This window comes from Oryctolagus cuniculus, chromosome 7 (genome assembly GCF_964237555.1).
Source record: "Oryctolagus cuniculus chromosome 7, mOryCun1.1, whole genome shotgun sequence".
In the NCBI taxonomy this organism is placed as follows: Eukaryota; Metazoa; Chordata; class Mammalia; order Lagomorpha; family Leporidae; genus Oryctolagus; species Oryctolagus cuniculus.
In genome coordinates, this window is record NC_091438.1 from 94,663,852 (window position 1) to 94,686,561 (window position 22,710).

Consider the following 22,710-nt stretch of genomic DNA (forward strand, 5'->3'; position numbering starts at 1 on the left):
TAATAATACCTATTTCTGATGGATTACATGTGTGTAATAAAATTTTCTGAGTGTCAGCTACATTGGTTGCTTCAGTAGCAAGAAAATTAGAAGACTGATGATTAACCCCCTGAAAACATTTAACAGTTAAAATTCATTTTAACGGTTGAATAACACATTGATAAAGTGTGTTAGTAAACGTGAAGTTTCTGGACTCTCATCCTGTTTTTCTCTGTTAATTTTTTTAAAGATATATTTATTTGGAAGTCAGAGTTACACAGAGAGAAGGAGAGGTCTTCTATCTGCTGATTCACTCCACAATTGGCTGCAATGGCCGGAGCTGTGCTGATCCGAAGCCAGGATCCAGGAGCTTCCTTTGGGTCTTCCTTGCGGGTTCAGGGGCCCAAGGAACTAGGCCATGTTCCACTGTTTTCCCAGGCCATAGCAGAGAGCTGGATCGGAAGTGGAGCAGTCAGGACTTAAACCGGCGCCCACATGGGATGCCATCACTCCAGGCGGCAGCTTAACCCAGTACGCCAGAGCGCCAGCCCTTTCTTTGATAATATTTAACTCTTCTCTTATACCATCATTATACCGAATATTGCACTGTAATTGTATTTGTGATATTATTGCAAAGCCTTGAGCTTCTTGAATAAGAAGTATAAGGACAGTGCTGTATGCATCTTAATATCTGTAGAACTTAAGTGTATTATATGTTGTTTTGTCAGTTCTCAATGAATGCTTCCTGAACGTATGAAGGGACTTGACAACAATGCATATTTGTATGATTCCTTTAAATATAGTGGAGGCTAAATGATTAAAATTTTTCTTGGAAGAGGTAAATTTTCAGGTTTGAAGGAAGTATAGCATACTACAGGGAAATGGAATTCCTGCAGATGCATGGTATAGAAGTTGGACTAATAGGGGATCTTTGGCTTTGGTAATAAACATATAGCCTGGCTAAAATGTGGAAATTGTGTAAATGAAGGGAATTAGACTGAGTAATTAGACTGCAAATTAGACTGAGTAATGTGGAACCTGTGGATCATTTTGTTGCTGAGGCTAAGGAAATCAGATTGAAATGATGAACATTCTTGAAAGAAGGAATGGTTTTATAAGTGGAAGTTTGTTTATTTTAGCAGCAAGAAGAAGAAGAAAATAATACAGCTTACTGTTTCCCAAGCTCATTTAACTGTTTTTTATTTTCTTCTGCTGGTGCCTAATAAACTAAATTTTTTCATATAGAATTCTCGAGAAACCTGCAACATATCTGGGACCTCAGTCTGTCCCTGTGTATTTTATCTTTTATGTTGTTTCTTCAACATTCCATCTGTTGTATGCTTCCTGGCATTTTACTTTTTTGGGCTTCACCCATTCCCATCCACCCCCATCCCCTTCTTTATTTCTTAATTTAAATCCTGTTCTCTTCTTTGTATTTTATTTTTAAAATTTTTAAAGATTTAATTTATTTGAAATTTATTATTTATTTATAATAAAAGATTTATTATTTACTTGAAAGACAGAGTTACAGAGGCAGAGAGAGAGAGAGAGAGAGAGAGAGAGGTCTTCTATCTGTTGGTTTACTCCCCAAATGGCCACAACAGCCAGAACTGGGCCAATCCAAAGCCAGGAGCCAGGAGCTTCTTCCAGGTCTCCTACACGGGGGCAAGGGCCCAAGCACTTGGGCCATTTTCTACTGCCTTCCCAGGCCATAACAGAGATCTTGATTTGAAGTGGAGCAGCTGGGACTCGAACATGCTCCCATATAGTGTGCTGGCACTGCAGGTGGCAGCTTTACCCACTATGACAGCACCAGCCCCTCTTTGTGTTTTGTTGTACATAACTGCATTCTTGATTGAGAAAGGCAAGGATTACTGGCAGTTCGATGTTGGGCAAATTGCTTAGTCTCTTTGAGCCTTAGTTTGAAGTGGAGATGTGGCTTTTATACACTTCTGAGTTATTAGTAGGCTTAAATGGGGTTATCAACAAATTGCTTAGCACTGGGCTTAGAGCATTGTGTTTTATAAATTGTGGCTTCTCTGCCCTTCCCCCTCTTTCTGTCCTCATGTTGGGGAATGCCTCTGCATCTGGTCTTGTCTCCATATGAAGGTGGGTGCTGTGGGCCTAAGCCCTTACTGGCAGGCCTGTGAGTGCTTTATTTATGTACCTTGTGCTCAGTCAAGCTAGGTCATTTGCTCTGCACTTCTGTGCAGCTGCTCCCTTATTAGGAATGTTTTTATTACCCATCCTTAAATTGTGCTTTCCTTCAAAAAATAGCTTAAACTCTACTCTCTCTCTCTTTTTTTGTTATAGAATTTTTTTAAAAAAATTTTTACTTTATTTGAAAGGTGAAGGTGAGGGGAAGCTAGATACCTCTTCCATTTGCTGGTTCACTCCCCAAATGGCCACAATAGCCAGGTCTGAGCCAGGCTAATGCCAAGAGCCTGAAATGCTCTCTGGGTCTCACTTGTGGTTGACAGGGGCCCAAATACTTGAGACATCAACTGTTGCCTCCTGGAGTATGCATTAGCAGGAAACTGAATCCAACATAGAAGAGCTAGAACTCAAGTCAGGCCTCCTGATAGGGTACAGAGGCCTCCCAAGTGACAACTTAATGTCTGTGCCGAACACTCTGCTATATGAACTTTTCAGAAGGAGGAACTCATCTTTCCCCTACCTTGCTATGTTTACTCATCTCTAGGTAGACTTATAGCTTTGAGGACAAGACTATGTCTTAACAGTCTTTGCATTCTCTGTGGAAGATAACAGTGTGAACTGTGTTTAACAGATATTTTTTAATGCTTTGCTTAATGAGTGAATATGCGTTTGTCCTTGTTAATTCACTGACGTGGACTATCACTGGTTATATAGCAATGAAGTGGTTTTCACACTGTGTTCTTTGGGGCACCAAAATTTGAGTGGAGGCGCCTGGAATTTATCTCCATGATAGATAAACTAGGAACATTGTTTGATTTATCAAATGACATATATTCACACAGTGGACAGTAAGGGGTGGCTGTAGCGGCCATTTGTGGGGTGAACCAATGGAAAAGGAAGACCTTTCTCTCTTTCTCTATCCCTCTCTAGCTCTACCTGTCCAAAAAAAAAAAAAAAAAAGAGTAAGGGGAAGGTGCAGTAAGAAGGCTATGCTTCAATTTCCTGCAATCCAGAAGATTTTAGGCTTTTTTTAAAAAACATATTTAGTTCCCTTTAATATTTCATTTGAATTTCAAGTTTGATCAAGGATCCTGATTACAAAATGTTTGAAAACCATCTGAGATGAATATAAATACAGAAAAAATTCTGTTGTCATAGTGTTGAGTGTGTGTTCTCATTGGATAAAAGGATTCAAAATATACTTTGTAGGAGAAGGTTAAAAAAAGTGAATATTTTTCCCACTATCTTCCCTGTTAATTGCAGTATAATGTTTGTATAGGATTCTTAGAATATCAAGAATTACAGTAAGTATGAAACTTACATCTTTAAAAACAGTAGCTTCTTTAGGGTGGGAGAGCTTTAAAAATATTACACTACATCTACTCATTTGAGATTTGGGTTTAATAAAAGTTAAATGTATATGTATGTGAATGTTTTATATATGTATATTTTTTTCCAGTTCCAGGTATGTCCTAAAAGTCTGTGTGTATCTACTCCTGGACATCGCATTGATCTTTTCCAGAGGGATCCTAAAAATGTCCTGATAACTGATTTCTTTGGAAGTGTACGGAAAGTGGAGATTACAACAGAGACCATTAGTTTGCAACTGGATTCAGAAATCATGGAGAGCAGGTATTCATCTTCAACAACTATATGAGTAAAATACTCTGGCCTCATAATTTGTAAATGTTTAGGAAACATTCTATTAGGAGATGCAAGTTGGTGTTTTTATAAGTGAAATTACATGTTCCTACCCAGTATTTACTTTATGGTAGGTTACGTGCTTTTCTGATGTATGGACAAAAGTTTTAAATGTCATTGGGAAGCTAAGATCATGATTACGGTTATGGGGAAGTCCCAAAATAGAATATTGGTAGTACAATTTGAGACATGTTAATAAGGTCTAAAACTTTCCCATACCTGGCTGTTTTAGAAACAGACTTTGCTGTTGGGACTCTTGATAATTCTTTGGGAAACTGAATAAGAGATGGATAAGCCATAAATTCCCTTCTTGGGGGAAGGGATTGTGTATTAGTGAGCAGTGAATATGCATGTGTGTTTGTGTGAAAAATTGATGACTTTGGATATATGAATTTTAGAAATATTTGTAATTTTCAGCTTTTTCCTCTAGTCATTTTTGGAGGCAAAACACATTATTAGGATTAAATAATGGCTCAGTTAATAGGCATTTTCTTGAAACACAAATAATATATTTTGCTAGCCATTAAACTTTATTATTTGTGATTGATTAATAGTATCTTTTGGCATTCATACCCCAGAAGACATTCTGGTTTGCCAGATGGCAACAAATAAGTGAAAATTTCAAAGCTTTATAATGGAACTTATTAATGTTGTTGAACTAAATTTTAAATATAGCTCAAAATACTTTTCCTTTGAAGAGTAAGAGTTGATACTACTTCTTCTTCTGGATTTTAAAAACCTTAGATTCCTTTCTCTTTTTAAAAAAGATTTATTTATTTATTTATTTATTTGCGAGGTAGAGTTACAGATAGAAAGACGAAAGAATGGTCTTCCATCTGCTGGTTCACTACCCAAATGGTTACAATGGCCAGAACTGGGCCAGTCCGAAGCCAGGAACCAGGAGCTGCTTCTGTGTCTCCCATGTGGGTGCAGGGGCCCAAACACTTGGGCCATATTCTAGTGCTTTCCCAGACTGTAGCAGAGAGCTGGATTGGAAGAGGAGCAGCCAGTATACGAACCAGCACCTATATAGGATGCTGCATCACAGGTTGAGGCTTAGCTTACTGTGCCACAGCGCTGACCTTTCTTTTCTTATTTCATATAGCTGTTGGCTTAAAAATATTTAAGACAGCAGATAAGATCCTATAAAAATATCACTTTTGTTTCATTTAAATAACATCTTTCAAATTGCCCTTGTAAAGTTGCTGAATTATACCTTAATAGCTTAAGTTTACTATGTCTTTTATCAAATTCATTTTATAATTTATCTTGAACTTAAGCCTACAAAAGAAATATTTACTTTCTCTTAACTAAGCATTGCATTGATTTGTTTTATAGGCAAAGGACTATTTTTATACTTCTGTATATGTAATAAAAATGATTTCAGTGGAATTCTGAATGTTCTCAAAGAATGGAAAATTTTGGCTCTCCAATATCCCCATGTATTGAAAGAAACATTTGTTAGTGTGGAAGATTGTCTTAATTTTTATAGTATTTTGAGTATCGAAAGCTAGATGTGAAGTATAATTGAATTAGAGCACCCTCTAGTGTTCGTAAATTTCATTTAGGATGTTTTACCAGCTGATTTTGTAATCGTTGATATTCTTTAGTCACTTTTGAGAATTAAATTTCAAATATGCTTCAGCAATTTTAATGTGGATGGTCCAAATCTTGTCAGTGTACGTTGGTGCCATTTACATGCAAATATGAATAGTAACTGGAAGTTTATTTACAGAAAAGTATATTCATGAAGTCAGATATTACAAAAACTATTTTATTCACACTAGAATATATAATTTTTCAAGTATCAATGCAGTGTGATTAAAATTGGCACTTACATTTTTAAAATAATGCTTTCTGCATGTTATTAGGGAAACAGTGCAACCCATTGGTTCAGATTGTCCATGTTTATATTTTGCATGGTAATGTACACTAGACTAAAATCAGGTGTCATGAACTTTAGTACATAAAACTGATTAGAGTAGCTCTGTGAAATAAGAGTCAGTTTTGTATGTTTTCTGAAATTTAGATATATTAAGCAAGATAAAATTATAATACTGCTGTGAGTCTCGTGTGCATGTATCTCTGACACACTTGATTTCATTTGGACATATAACCCAGAAGTAGGATTGCTGAATCTTATAGTATTTCTGTTTTAAATTTCTTGAGGAGGGCCAGCACTGTGGCTCACTAGGCTAATCCTCCGCCTTGCGGCGCCGCCACCCCGGGTTCTAGTCCCGGTCGGGGCGCTGGATTCTGTCCCGGTTGCCCCTCTTCCAGGCCAGCTCTCTGCTGTGGCCAGGGAGTGCAGTGGAGGATGGCCCCGGTACTTGGGCCCTGCACCCCATGGGAGACCAGGATAAGTACCTGGCTCCTGCCATCGGATCAGCGTGGTGCGGCGGCCATTGGAGGGTGAACCAATGGCAAAGGAAGACCTTTCTCTCTGTCTCTCTCTCTCACTGTCCACTCTGCCTGTAAAAAAAAAAAAAAAAAAAATTTCTTGAGGAACCACCGAACTGTTTGCCATTATGGTGTGTTATAAATTTATATTTCTACTGATTTTTCAAAGGTTCCTTTTTCTTCATATCCTTGCCAAAAATAGTGCTTGTTACATTTTGTCCTTTTGTTAATAGTCATTCTAATAGATATGAGGTGATAGCTCATTATGTTTTTAATTTCTATTTTCTTGATGATTACTGGTATTTAACATTTCTTCATATTTCTGCTTATTGTATATGTGTCTTTTTTGAGAAATATTCATTCAGATCATTTGCCACTTTTTAAACTGGGCTGTTTTCTTACTGTTGAGTTGTTTGACTTCGTTATATATTTTGGATACTAACCACTTATAAGAAGATGTATGTTCTGCAGATTACTTCTCCAATTCTGTTGGTTTTTCTCTTCACTCTGTTGATTGTTTCTTTTGTTATATGGAATATTTTAGTTTGATGCAATTGCATTTATGTATATTTGCTTTTATTCCCTGTGTGTTTTGACCAATGTTTATTCTGTTCATTTTACAGCTTTAGGTCCTAAAATTAAATAGTTAATACATTTTAAGTTGATGAGATAGGGTTCATTCTTATTCTTCTGCATATGGATATCCTGTTTTTCCTACACTCTTTATTAAAAGGACTGTCTTTTCCCCACCATGTATTCTTGGCACATTTGCTAAAGATTAGTTCACCATGAATACTTGGATTTATTTTTGGGTTGCTTGTTCTTTTCCATTTGTCTGTATATCTATTTCAAAGCCAATATGATGCTTGATTATTATAGTTTTGTAGTATATTTGGAAATGAGAAATGTGATACTTTCCATTTTGTTCTTTTTACTCAAATTTTCTTGGTTATTCAGACCTGTGTGGCTTCACACATATTAGAATTTATTTTTCTATTTCTGTCTGAATTGCCCTTTTTAATTTTCATGGAGATTGCATTGAATCTCTAGATTGCTTTTGGTAACATGTACATTTTTTTTTTAACTTTTATTTAATGAATATAAGTTTCCAAAGTACGAATAATGGATTACTATGGCTTCCCCCCCATACCGTCCCTCCCACCCACAACCCTCCCCTTTCCCACTCCCTCTCCCCTTCCATTCACATCAAGATTCATTTTCGATTATCTTAATATACAGAAGATCAGCTTAGTATACCTTAAGTAAGGATTTCAACAGTTTGCTCCCACACAGAAACATAAAGTGAAAAATAATAGATGATTTTTTTTAAATGATGATGAAATCAGATCAGACCTATTGTCATGTTTAATCCCAGTGAGAGTCAAGTTGGGAGTTGATAGTTTCTTTTCTTTTCTTTTTTCTTTTTTTTTCTTTTTTTTTTTTTTTTACAGAGGATCAGTTTAGTATGCATTAAGTAAAGATTTCAACAGTTTGCACCCCCATAGAAACACAAAGTGAAATATATTGTTTGAGTACTCGTTATAGCATTAAATCTCAATACACAGCACATTAAGGACAGAGATCCTACATGAGGAGTAAGTGCACAGTGACTCCTGTTGTTGACTTTACCAATTGACACTCCTGTCTATGGCATCAGCAATCCCCCTATGCTCCAGTCATGAGTTTCCAAGGCTATGGAAGCCCCTTGAGTTCTCCGACTCTTATCTTGTTTAGACAAGGTCATAGTCAAAGTGGAGGTTCTCTCCTCCCTTCAGAGAAAGGTACCTCCTTCTTTGAAGACCTGTTTTTTCCACTGAGATCTCACTCACAGAGATCTTTTGCCAGAGTGTCTTGGCTTTCCATGCCTGAAATACTCTCATGGGCTTTTCAGCCAGATCCGAATGCCTTTAGGGCTGATTCTGAGGCCAGAGTGCTATTTAGGACATGTACATTTTAACAATATTAAATCTTCAATCCATGAACATGGAATGTTTTTCTGTTATTTTGTGTCTTCTTCACTTTCTTTCATCAGTATTTCATAACTTTAAGTGTACAGACCTTCCCTTCCCCTCTTTAATTAAATTTATTCCTGAGTATTTTATTTCATTCATTTATTTTTTGATGCTGTTCTTTTTTTTTCTCCAAAGAAGCTGTTTATTTAATAAGTACAAGTTTCATAAGTACAACTTTAGGAATATAGTGATTATTCCCATCCTATCTACCCTCCCACCCCCACTCCCACCCCACCTCCTCCTCCTCCTCCTTCTCCAATTCCCAGTCCCATTCTTCATTAAGAAAACAAAAACAGAAACAAAAACCTATTCCTCGACAGTCTAGACAAGGGCTGTTCAAGTCATTGCTTCTCAAAGTGTCAATTTCACTTCTACAAATTTCCTTTTAGGTGCTCTATTAGTTATCACAGATCAGGGAAAACTTATGGTATTTTCCCTTTGGACTGGCTTATTTCAATAAGTATTATGATTTCCAGATTCATTTGGATGCTATTCTAAATCAGATTTTCTCTTTATTTATTTGTTTTTTTTGACTAGTTGTTGTTAGTGTTCTGGAGATTTACAACTCTTGTGTTCATGGTATAGCCCAGATAGAGAATGAACTGTTTTCTCATTCTAAATTCTTCAGACGTTTTGTGATTAGCCTAGCTTAGTTAAGTGTCCACTAGTGTAGCGGTCATGTAACACAAAATTGTGGTTGTGGGGGCTCTCCCTTTTTTAGAGGAAGTGAACCCACAAAAAAAAAATGACTTGGGAGCCAGGCAGATATCCAAAAGGGTGGTAACATCAATTTCATTTAATGCACATGGTAACTGTATGAAGCAGGTATTATTTCTCCGTTTTACAGATTAGTAAAGCTTTCTGAGGCCCAGAAAGTTTAAGAAACCACATCTAATAAATGGTAGAACCAATATATGGCTCAGGAATGCATCACACTCCTAAACAATATATATATATTCTCTTATTCTTTAGTAATTTATCCTGAGCTATTTGCCTTGCTTTCTTTTAAAATTAATCGTTTTTCCTATTACACATACAGAAAAGAGCATAAAGTATAAATTTTATAAAAGGATGTAACATACAAAAGTTATAATATAAATAAATGAGTTATCACAAAGCAAATACTTATTGTAACCACCAGAAAAATAGAACAATGCTGGTATGCTGGAAGCTCTGTATCCTTACGCTTCTTCCTATTCTCCTACTTCCTTTCTCTTCATTTTAGTTTGATCCCCCAGGCATGTATTCCTAGACACTCTGTTTTGCTTCTTTTGTTAATATTATATTTGTGAAATTCAGTTATGTTTTTGTATATAGTAGTAGTTTGTTCACTTTTTTGGTTTCTAAAAAATGAAGTATAATTTACTCACAGTAAAATTAGCTTTTTTATTATATAGTTCTGTTGGAAAAGATACATACAGTTGCATAAGTACCACGTTGGTCTATCACCACAAGACAGTTCCTTATGCCTCTTTTTGTCCAATTTTTCCCCATGTCACTGGAAACCCCTGATCTCTTTTCTGTCTCCATAGTTTTGCCTTTTCTAAAATGTTATACAAATGAAATCATACACTTTTTGCCTTTTGAATCTGGCTTCTTCAGTAGTGTAATGCATTTGCAGTCCATCCATGTTGTTTATTTCTGAATAGAATACTTCTGTATGAATATACCTCAGTTTATCCATGCATCAACTGAAGTATATCTTACCCACACCCAGCTTCCAAGAATTATAAATAAAACTGCTATAAACTTTTGCATTCAAACATAAATTTTTATTTTATTTGAGTTAATATCTAAGATTGGGGTTGCTGGGCCATGTGGAAATGCATATTTAACTACAAGGAACTTCTATTTTGAAGAATTGTGTATTCCCACAGATAATTGCTCCATCCTGGCTGGTTCTTGGTATTGTCTTTTCTTATTTTCTAGTAGTTGTGCAGTAATATCTCATTGTGATTTTTATTTGCCTATCTTTGATGACTATGCACGGAGAACCTTTTTTCATGTGTTTATAAGTCATTTGTACATTTTTCACAAAGTACTGTTCAAGTCTTTTGCTTATCTTTTAAAAATTGGATTGTTTTCCTTACTAAATTTTAGAGTTGTTATATATTCTGGTGACATATTGTCAAATTATAAGTATTGCAAATTTTTTTTCCAGTCTGGTTTGCCTTTTGTTTTCTGATAGTGTCTTTTGAAGAGTAGAAGGTTTTAAAGTTGATGAAGTCTATTTATCAAATTTTTCCTTTCTAGGTAATGGTCCTTGCCACAAGGAATCTTTGCCTAACCAAATGTTAAAAAGATTTTCTTCTAGAAGTTTTATAGTTTCAGATTTTATGTTTATGTGTATAATTCATTTGAATTAATTTTTGAGTATGGTAAAGGGAGAGGTTGGGGTTCATTTTCTTCATTGTGCATATCCAATTATTCTAGAAAATTTTGTTAAAAATATTCATTCCTTATTGAGTTTATTTTGGTGCCTGTGTCATAAATCAGGTATTTGGATCTATTTCTGGATTCTTATTTTGCTGTATTGAACTCTACATCTTTACACTTATATTAGTGTTTTGATTATTGTACCTTTAAACTAAGTTTTGAAATTAGGGGTGTAAGTCTTCTAAATTTTTCTTTTTCAAAGTTGTTTTGACTTTCACTAAATCATCTTGTCAATTTGTTTACAAAAAAAGAAGATAGGAAGGAAGTAGGGAAGGGGATTTAAGAAGGAAGGAAGGAAAAATCTAGGATTTGATTTACTCTGTATATCAATCTGGGAAATATATGGACAGCTTAACAACATTGAGTCCTCCTATCCATGAATATATCTGTACACTTAATTGTTTCTTCTATAATCTCTCTCTGAATTGTTTTATAGATTCTAGTGTAGATGTCTTCCTCATTTTTCACTAAGTTAATTAGGTGGTTGTTTTGTTTTTGGATACTGTACTAAGTAATTTTCCATGTGTTGCTTAAATATAGATATTCTCTGTGGTTTTTGTTTTTGGTGGAAATTGACAAACTGACTCTAAAATTTATTTGGAAGTGTAAAGGATCTACTATAGCATATATTATATCATTGAGCGTATGGATGCTAGTTTACACTGCTTACCAGAAAATTAAAATGCTCATATTCAATAGAAACATCTGAGTGTTGAATAAAATTGAACCTGAGGAATATGAAACTTTGTCATCAGGTGTTTCAGTGAAAATTGCTTGTAATAAATTGACATGATTATAAAACTTGATGAACCAGGGGGTCATCAGAATGGTGGAAATAATAGTTGATAAGATTTCTGCCTCACTTTTCTGCCTACAACTATATTTTTCAAGGTGATTAATTCCCTCATCAGTATAATTCTGTATTATCTGAAGTATCTTATTTGGCCATTTGTTTTATAATTGTTAATAACTGTCACTTCAGTTGTTTGAGAACTTGTTAAAATGTAGATTCAGTGGTTTATCAAGATACTAAAACTGGTAATTAAGTTACATATTTTGTCATTTTGCATACACATAAGATTCTTACTGTTATAGTTTCATATTGTATTGATTATTTTTATGAAGTTTTAAAAACAAACTTTATCGCTACCCATAATTAACAAAGACATCCATTGAGTTGCTTTTTAACTTAAGAAATCCATGTATGTAAATAGTATATCTCACAATTATGGTATGAATCACATTATACTTCTTTGTTTAAATACAACATTTCTGAAAATTAACTGATAGCTGTCCTGTTAATTAAGAGTAGTAGTTTCTAACTAATGTTTTTTACTATTTCAAAATATATTAAATAAAGTTAATTTAAATACTAAACATAAAGACCTGAAATTTTTGATTATATAAAAATGAAATGATATTATTTCTAAAATCATTAGAAGTGATCCATTGGTATGCTTAGATAATAAAATTCTGAATAATATGGAAAAATAGATCATGGATTGATTACAATTTCTCCTAATTCATTGATTCTATGTCCTGTGACTCCCCTGATTTCTAGACTATCTGTAATATTGCTGTACTCCATTAACTTAAACCTTAATATTCTAAATGCAATAACCAATCTATTTAATGTCTACAAGCAGACACTTCAAGGAGTATTATAGCATAGTAATTATAAGTACAGTCATTGGAATCAGTCAATCCTACATTCAGATTCTATGCTGTGTAATTAACTGTGTAACCTTGGGAAAACTGCTTGACATATTCCCAGTTTCTCCATCTATAAAATAGGAATAATAACTCCACATCATAGTGATTAAGGAATTCATGTTCATTATAAAGCACTTTCTTCTGTGCCTCAAATAGTATAAAATGTTCAATACATTTTCAACATTATTGAGAGAACTTACCATATGCACTAACAAAGTCAAATTACTGCTAGTATTCTATTTATATATTTTTGCCCATTTGCTTAGATTATCTATGTTGCTTTTATTAATATGAACTACTTGTTTCATATCTGAAGGATCTCATTTGTAAAAATACTATAAAGAGTTGGGAAACCATTTCACCACAAGATGGCAGTAGTATTACATATGAACAGTCTAATTTTTTTTTAAATGCTGGAGATTGAGGTAGGTTCTTTCTTCCAATAAATCAGGATACTTGTTTCTTCAGGCCACTGATAGAAGAAAAAGACTTTTAATATTGAATTGTCAGTTTTAAAAAAGATGGTAGGAATTTCTCTTTATATGTATGTTCTCTTTAAGATGCCCAACAGTATGGCACTTTACCCATGAAATAGGTAAATCTATAGGATTTAAAAATCTATAGTTTAAAAATCTATAATTTTTAAATTACCACTGTCTGGTGTATTTTTAGATATTAGTTTTACATATCATTAAATACTTGATTAAGAAATGGAAGGGTCAAAACTCAAGATGTTATGTGTGAGGATTATTTATCAATTATCAGTAATGAAGATAACAATTTCTGAATGGGGAAAGTGAATTCAACTTTTAGAGAAATGGATTTATATATAACAATGTTAGTAGTTGTTAGGTAAAACAAGAGACAGAGGCATTTTATTAATAATACAAATCTGTAATCTCCTTTTGGAAACTGGTATTTTTATCGAAATCATGGTGTGCTTGTCACCTGGTTTTCTAGTATTCTGAAGGTGAGGTGTTGCCAAATTGCCTTTCCTAGAGCTAGAAGGAATGTTTAATTAAAGACAGTGCAATGTAGAAACAAGCACATGGTGGTCAGTGGACTTGGATTCACATTTTGGTTTAGTTACTTGCTCTGTGTCCTTAGGCATGTTATTTAATCTGTCTTAAACTCAGATATTTCATCTGCAAAAGGGTGATTTACTTTCTACCTTCACATTTATTTTGAGGATTGAAGATAAAGTATATAAAGTGAGCATACTTTGTCAATACCTTTTTTGAAAGCTCACCATTTATAACTCGTCTCTGTTATATTGATGTCTTTCCTCCAGTGCAAGAGATATAGTGGGAGTGTTATATTTATTTGGTGTATTATAGCTCTATGTATATAGCTCGATTTACATTTTTATCAGCTGTGCCACATATGGCCTGTTCTGAATGGAATTGTTGTTAGCTTACCCTTTCCTACTTAACTGTATAGTTGACATTTTAAACTATGCCAGGACTTTATGCTTATTTTTTATCTTAATATTTATAACATTAGGTCATTGTTACAGCCTGTCTTTTAGAATACTCACTCTAACATTGCACCTGGGGAAGCAGCAGAAGACGGCCCTAGTGCTTGGGTCTCTGCACTCATGTGTGAGATCTGGATGAAGCTCCTGGCTCCTGGTTTTGGCCTGGCCAGCCCTGGCTGTTGCAACCATTTGGGGAGTGAATCTGCAGATGGAAGAGCTCCCCCACCCCCTTCTCTCTCTCTTTGTGTCTCTCCTTCTCTCTCTGTAACTCTGCCTTTCAAATAAATAAATTAAAAAAGAAAAGCAGGAGCCTAAAAAATCATGTTGATTTTGGCTATGTTCTTTGCTATAACGAGTTAATATGTAAAAAAGGGAAATGTGTTTCTTCAGGAAACAAAAAATTTTGTTGACAGTTGTCATTTGAGTTACAGATGACATTAACCTACTAATAATAACTAGGTCTATTTTCATGTTTCTCTGTTTTAAATTCTTATATCCAAAATTGTTGTCATCCTCAGTAATATACCAGACTTTGTACTTCCTTTAATTTCATGCAATTGTGACATATTATTCTGTCTACTTTCATCATGGGAAGCACAGTACTAACATTGATATGGAATGCCACTTTCAATGAGAATGATCATTTTCATTTTAACTTCAATATGAAGAACCTTTCTGTGTTCTTTATCTGATAGTATCAGCTTCTAATGTTAATTAGTATTTTCTAGTATGATTTCCTAGTAAGTGAAAAACAAGTAAAAATTAATAAAATACAAGAACAAGAGTTATAGGATATGATTCCTGAATTTGTCACATGATAACTACTGGTCATCATGTGAATTACTACTGTTGGCTGGGAATTATTTTGCACCACACCATATTTCTAGTCAGAGGTTCAAAAATACCTGGAGTGAGCAGTATAAACTGGGTTTTATTAAAATGAGTATTATTAAAATGAGTATATCTTTATACCAAAGATGAGTATACTCATATTTAGAACATGTATATTGAGAGATAGGGGTGGGGGCAGGAACTTAGTATTTTAGATGTCTTTCAGCTGTTTTAAAGATTGCATGATTCCTTTTGCACTTTTCAAGATTGGTTTGATTTCTTCATTTGAAAGACAGAGTGACAGAGAGAGATCCTTTATCCGTAGGTTCACTCCCCAAATAGCTGCATAGCTGGGGCTGGGCCAGGCTGAAGACAGGAGCCAGGAACCCACCTGGATTTCCCATATGGGTTTCAGAGGCCCAAGCACTTGGGCTATCCATCATCTGCTGCTTTCTCAGATGCATTTTCAGGGAGCTGGATCAGAAGTGGAGTAGCTGGGACTCAAACCAGAACTTTGATAGGGGATGTGATAGTTGCAAGCAGTGGCTTACCCTGTGTGCCATAAAGCTGGCCCCAATCTATTGCACTTGTATTGTAAGGTACTGAGACAGATAATAATGAGCTTTGTGGTGAGACATAAAGTTGTAAATGATGTAATTACTTTGTGTAAGCATGATATATATTTTTAAAGTCTTGTATCTAATTGAAGGTCAAGCTGTAACTTACACTTTTAAGAAGTAAGTGATGGTCATAATGATTTCACTTTAGTGTGCTAAAATACTATTAATATGTGTCTTCTAAATCATAGGCAATGATTAAACTATATCTTACATGGTTTTAGTGTTAAGGTTAATATTTTTTTATATTTCTTTGAAAATTAGGTACAGTGAAACCTTGAGTATCTAGAAAATTGGATAACTTATGGTAATAAAGAGTACATGAAAAGAGTAAGTTAACACAACACTAAATACCAGAAATCCCAGATGTAAAAGAGCAACTTGCTTTTTTTTTTTTTTTTTGACAGGTAGAGTGGACAGTGAGAGAGAGAGACAGAGAGAAAGGTCTTCCTTTGCCATTGGTTCACCCTCCAATGGCTGCCGCGGCCGGCACACCACGCTGATCCGATGGCAGGAGCCAGGTACTTATCCTGGTCTCCCATGGGGTGCAGGGCCCAAGGACTTGGACCATCCTCCACTGCACTCCCTGGCCACAGCAGAGAGCTGGCCTGGAAGAGGGGCAACCGGGACAGTATCCGGTGCTCCGACCGGGACTAGAACCCTGTGTGCTGGCGCCGCAAGGCGGAGGATTAGCCTAGTGAGCTGCGGCGCCAGCCAGAGCAACTTGCTTTTAATGATCTTTGGCATTCATAGCTTCAAATTTCATCAGTAAGAAGCTTTTCCAAATAAAAGAATGCCCTATAGTTTTCAGTATGAGTTGCAGGGTTTCACTTTTTCCAAAACAAGAAATTAATAAAAATGAGTTAGAGAAGTGATTTGAAGTTAATAATAATCAATTGATTTCAGTTTTGGAATTATTGCTGACTGGACTTTTAGAAAAACTCTGTTATAAAATACCCAGTTGCTGTTTGAATTACCAAAACGCACTTTTAAATACATAGCCGAGCTGCCAAGGGAATAGGTGTGTGGAGACAAATGACATTGATAAATAGAGTTATTGGCTTTTCTCAGATTGAACTAGAACTGGTTGCACTCCTTTATTCAGTGGAAGGGGCCAATCAGGCTCTAACTTTCTAAATTGTTTTTGGATGGTAGCAGCTCTTATTCCAAACTTGCACCTTCCTCTAGCAATTGGCAACAAGCTCAGATTCTTTGTTTCCTTTTGGAAAGCCAGTTTAGATTTCCTATAAAAACAGACTATCAGTGGAGTGGAGTCCTCCAGATTTAATTCTCTGAAGTCATTTAAGATTGTAATTTCCTTCGTTGTCCAACCCATGATGTTTCCAACTGCATCTTGAACCAAACATGCCTTTATAAGGGACTTTGTGCCTTATCTTGCTGTTGACCTGTTTATTCATGAGGAGAAAATATTTCCAAGAGCCCGTTGCAGAATTGTAGCTCTCAGTAGTAAGCTTGGCTTTGCTTAATAGTAGGGAAAACTTCTGAGGAAAAATACATGAGGAACTAAGACCTAGGTGCTGTGTGAACATGGACAAAAGGCTGTCAAAATGATAGTTACTGATATAGAAACCTAGAGTTTTGAATTAGAATGGATTTGTGTGAGAGTCAGGACAAGAGACAATGGAACCATATGTGGATACTAGGGCTAAAGAATTGCATAAAACTACTAACTTCCAAGATTTTACCCTCAATCAAAGAGCAGAGTGAAACAAAATTTTACAGACTTTGTGGAAGAAACTATGGAAATGTCTCTGATATGCTTTGGCTTCAGATGGAGAATGGAGGGGAGAGGCTTCTATGAGAATATGTAACCTTAGTGATACTCTGACCTGGCTAAGAGTTGTAATTTCCTTCTTGCTGAAGAATTTTAGTTAAAAAACTCAGCAACAGTAATACCAGGTTCATAGGAATCCAAAGCAAGATAGAAGCAAACTGAAATTCTCTTTTGAGGAATCACCTTCAACTGAGGTTTGTTAGAGTCCTCACATATTAAGGTCTGCCATCACATGGTCATGATCTTAAATTGAAATCAATTTGAGAATATAAGCCTCCATGAGAATGTTAGTTTTCTATTGCTGTATAATAAAATGCCACAAATTTAGTAGTATAAACAGTACTCATTGTCTCACGGATTGTGTAGGTCAAAAGGCTGGTTATGGGCTAGGTGTGTCTTTTCTAGAATCTCACTGGCTGAAATAAAAATGTCAGCTGATGCTGAGTCCTGAGTCCTCATCCAATCTTCTCTGTTGTTGGCAAAATTCATTTCCTTTCACATCAGGCTGAAATTCCCCTTTTCTCGCGGAGTATCAACCAAGAATCTTTCTTAGCTTCCACAGACTGCCTTAACCACCCATAGGCAGTTTGCTTCTTCAAAGTTCTACAGTAGAATTTTTTCTTACTTTGAATCTTTCTAATTTTAGAAAGGACGTAGTCCCTTTTAAAAGATCACTTGATTAAATCTGGCCCACCCAGGCCTATCTCCTGATTAACTCAGTGTGAACTGATTTATGTAGGATCTTAATTAACATTTGAAAAATCTTCTTGAATTGGCACAATTGACATAATCTATAATCTAATCAGAGGAAGGAGCTCCATCATATGCAAGGTCAGGATGTGCTCAAAGACAGCAGATTACAGGGCGTGAATACCAGGGGATAATCTTGAGGACCATTCCAGAGTTCCACCCACCACAACATAGAAGAAACATATTCAATCCATGGTTCATTTAATTTGTGTACACAGAGCCCACGGATATAGAGGGCTGACTGTATTTATAATGGGATAAAACTGTATCAGCAATAAACATCTTTTTTTTTTTTTCCAAAAAACCCAGAAACCTTTTATTTAAGGTGTACAAACTATGCATTTCATAAATACAAATTTGGAACATAGTGATTCTTACCACACTCCCTTCTACCTGCATCTTAATAGCAACAGGTACTAGAGCAACTAATGTACTAGGTACATTACCAATAATATATTGAGAGAAAAATAGCCGTCTTTTTAGAATTTTACCCATCTAAGCCATTGTGCTGCAGCATTTAAGCTGTTGACTTTTTTTTTTTTTTTTTTTTTTTTTTTTTTTTTTTTTTTTGACAGGCAGAGTGGACAGTGAGAGAGAGACACAGAGAGAGAAAGGTCTTCCTTTGCCGTTGGATCACCCTCCAATGGCCGCCGCTGCAGCCGGCGCACCGCGCTGATCCGATGGCAGGAGCCAGGATCCAGGTGCTTTTCCTGGTCTCCCATGGGGTGCAGGGCCCAAGCACCTGGGCCATCCTCCACTGCACTCCCTGGCCATAGCAGAGAGCTGGCCTGGAAGAGGGGAAACCGGGACAGAATCCGGCGCCCCAACCGGGACTAGAACCCGGTGTGCCGGCGCCGCAAGGTGGAGGATTAGCCTATTGAGCCACGGCGCCGGCTCTAAGCTGTTGACTTTAACGCTTGCATCCCATGTTGGAGTTCAAGGCCCAACTGCTCTGCTTCTGATCCAGCTTCATATTAAAGCACCAGGGAAAGCAGTGGAAAATGACTCAAAATACCTGGGCTCCTTTCACCCATGTGAGAGACCCAGAAGGAACTCCATGCTCCTGGCTTTGGCTTGGCCATTGCATGCATTTGAGGAATGACCCAGCAGATGGAAGATCTCTTTCTCTCTCTGTCTGCCCTTTTCTCTCTTCTTCCTTTTAAATAAATAAAATAAATATTTTAAAAATAAAGAATGAACGGCCGGCGCCGCAGCTCAATAGGTTAATCCTCTGCCTAGTGGCGCCGGCACACCGGGTTCTAGTCCCGGTCGGGGTGCCGGATTCTGTCCCAGTTGCCCCTCTTCCAGGCGAGCTCTCTGCTGTGGCCCGCGAAGGCAGTGGAGGATGGCCCAAGTGCTTGGGTCCTGCATCTGCATGGGAGACCAGGATAAGCACCTGCCTCCTGCCTTCGGATCAGCGCGGTGCGCCGGCCGCAGCGCGCCAGCCCCGGAGGCCATTGGAGGGTGAACCAATGGCAAAGGAAGACCTTTCTCTCTGTCTCTCTCTCTCTCACTGTCCACTCTGCCTAAAAAAATAAATAAATAAAAAAAAATGAACAAAAATTATACTTCCAAAATACAAAAGATGAGCATTTTGTAGCACAACTTTACCTAAATGACACCTAAAGCAGTGTATTTCTGGAAGAAGGAAAATGAGCCAGAAGGGAGATTTGACTGAAAGTAGGAAGGCTGAGCTAATACATTGGCAACGTGTGAATAAATTTAAACAACAAATTAATGTAGTTTATAATTATGGTAATAATAGTAATGACAATGCTGCTAATTATTTGGGGCAATAAGATAAATTTAGCAACAATACTATGTTAGAGAAGTGATTGATTTTTAAAATATGAGATTTTTACTTTGTTTTGTTTGGGAAAAGGATCATAAATTTAAAATTAAAAAAAATTTTTAATTTATTTGACAGGTAGAGTTATAGACAGTAAGAGAGAGAGAAAGGTCTTCCTTCCGTTGGTTCACCCTCCAAATGGCTGCTACAGCCGCGCTGCGCCGTTCCAAAGCCAGGAGCCAAGAGCCTCTTCCTGGTCTTCCATGTGGGTGCAGGGGACCAAGCACCTGGGCCATCCTCCACTGCCCTCCAGGGCCACAGCAGAGAGCTGGACTGGAAGAGGAGCAGCCAGGACTAGAACTTGCTCCCATATGGGATGCCGGCGCTGCAGGCAGAGGATTAACCAAGTGAGCCATAGTGCCTGCCCCATGGGAAAAGGATCATAAATTTTACCTTCAGTTTGTGAGGTAATTTTGCTTTGTGTTTTTTTGATGACTTTTAAATGAATAAAGATAGAGGAAATAAGATCAGAAACAATACAAGAGAATAAAACAGAATTAGAAAATCCTTGAGAAGGCAGCAAGGAGGGTAGATGGAATATAGAAAAAGCAGGACAAATACATAGAAATTACAAAGGCAGAAATAATTTTACTTATTACAATAAATTTACAATAATCTTAATGCTTTAAGACAGAGATCATGATATTAAGATAAAAATAATTTTTACCTATACTCAGGAGATGTAATGGTATTAAATAGCTGAAAATAAAAAGATTACCAGGTAACTGCTAATCAAAAGAAAGTTATATAGGTATGTTAGTATTAGGCAGAGTAGACTTAATTAAAGAGCATTATTAAATATAAAGAGTATAACTAATGATAAAAGGTTTATCTTACCATGAAGAAAAATCATGTAAGCCTTTTTTTTATAGTTATTTATTTATTTGAAAGGAAGGCAGAGTTACAGAGAGAGGGAAGGAGGGAGAGAGAAAGAGAGAGAGAGAAATCTTTCATCTTCTGGTTCACTCCCCGAAAGGGCCTCAATGACCAAATTTATACTTTAAGGCGAAAGACAGGGACAAGATGAGAACACAAGCTGTTATTCATCTGTTTATCATCATGGTACAAACTTCAACTAATGGAGTACAGTAGTAAAAGAGATAGGAGGTATAAGAATATGAAAGGGCTGGCACTGTGATATAATAGGTTAAGCTTCCACCTGTGGTTCTGGCATCCCATATGAGTGGCAGTTCAAATCTGGGCTTCTCCACTTCTGATCCAGTTCCCTGCTAATGTGCTTGGGAAAGCAGTAGATGGCTCCTGCACCCATGTGGGAGACCCGGGAGAAACTCTTGGCTCCTGGCCTCAGGTTGGCCCAGCTCCAGGTGTTGGTAGCTGAACCAGTGGATGGAAGACCTATATCTCTGCTTCTCTCTGTCATGTAACGCTGCATCTCAAATAAAAATAAATCTTAAAAAAAAGAATATGGAAGATGAAAACTCATTTGCCCTTTTTAAAAACAATATAACAAAATTTAAGAGAATCTACCATTATTAAATTTATTTATTTTTATTTAATTTATTTTTTAAGGAATACAAATTTCATATGTACAACTTTAGGAATATAGTTACTCTTCCCACCATACCTGCCCTCCCACACACGCTCCCACCCCTCCTTCTCTCTCTCCCCTTCTCAGTACCATTCTCCATTAAGATTCATTTTCAATTAACTTTGTACACAGAAGACCAACTCTGTACTAAGTAAAGATTTTGAAAATTTGTGCACACATGCACACACACCAAAAAAACTTTGAGAACTAGTTTTACAGTTAACTCTCATAATACAACTAACTGAGGACAGAGGTCCTGCATGGGGAGTTAGTGCACAGTGACTCTTGTTGTTAATTTAACAATTAACACTCTTATGTATGACGTCCTTGACCACCCAAGGCTCTTGACATGAGCTGCCTTATCTATGGAAGCCTTTTGAATCCACAAAGTCCGTCAATATGTAGACAAGGCAATAAGTTAAGTGGAAGTTCTCTCCTCCCTTTAGAGAAAAGTATATCTTTCATTGATGACCACTTCTTTGCACTGTGATCTCACTCATAGAGATCCTTCATGTAGAATATTTTTTGCTGCAGTGTCTTGACTTTCCATGCCTGAAATGCTCTCATGGACTTTTCAGCCAGACCAGGAAGCCTTAAGAGCTGCTTCTGAGGTCAGAGTGTTACTTAAAGCAATTGCGATTGTATGAGTTTGCTGTTTGGACTGCTTCCCATGTTGGAACATTCTCTCAATTTTAATTCTGTCCATTATAATTACCTAACACTTGATCCTATTTATATGGTCACTTTAACACATAATCCTATCTATATGTTCACTTTAACACTTAATTTGATCACTTTAACACTTAAGATGACATTTTTATCACCCAGCTTAATTGGATTTGGGGTCTCATGACAAATTTTTAAACTGTACCCTTAGAAGTAAGTGTTTAGGAATGTATGCAGAACTATACAGCTTTACAGTTACAAAGTTCCTCCTCCCTCTCCTATCCTCATGCTTATTTTCAATAGACTTTATGCACATATGATTAACTGTAAGTTAAGAGTTCAACAAATAGTGTGAAGAAAAAAAGATTAAAAAAAAACAAAACTGTTTCTTGACAGTCAATACAAGTCATCCCTTCTCGAAGTGTCAATTTCACTTCTACAGATTTCGTTTTAGGTGTTTTATTAGTTCTCACAGATCAGGGAGAACATATGGTAATTGTCCAATGGGACTGGCTTATTTCACTAAATATGATATTTTCCAGATTCATCCATTTTGGTGCAAATGACTGGATTTCATTTTTTTTAATGCTGTGTAGTATTTTTTAAAGGTTTTTATTTATTTATTTGAGAGGTAGAGTTACAGACAGTGAGAGGGAGAGACAGAGAGAAAGGTCTTCCTTCCGTTGGTTCACTCCCCAGATGGCCCCAAAGCCTGGAGCCAGGAGCTAGGAGCCAGGTGCTTCTTTCTGGTCTCCCATTCGGGTGTAGGGGCCTAAGG

General features: G+C 36.4%; 1 protein-coding gene across 6 annotated transcripts in view; it reads left to right on the forward strand.

The window, feature by feature from the left end:
* PIGK (phosphatidylinositol glycan anchor biosynthesis class K) overlaps positions 1-22,710 on the forward strand; it is a 184,559-nt gene that overhangs the window by 62,636 nt on the left and 99,213 nt on the right. For all 6 annotated transcript variants that reach the window (XR_011390649.1, XR_011390650.1, XM_051856345.2 and 3 more), the window contains exon 9: positions 3,596-3,768. Coding sequence is in view for 4 of the 6 variants with exons in the window: in XM_051856345.2 (XP_051712305.1) it covers positions 3,596-3,768 (173 nt within the window). In the remaining 2 variants the exon portion in view is untranslated. The remainder of the gene's footprint in view (positions 1-3,595; positions 3,769-22,710) is intronic.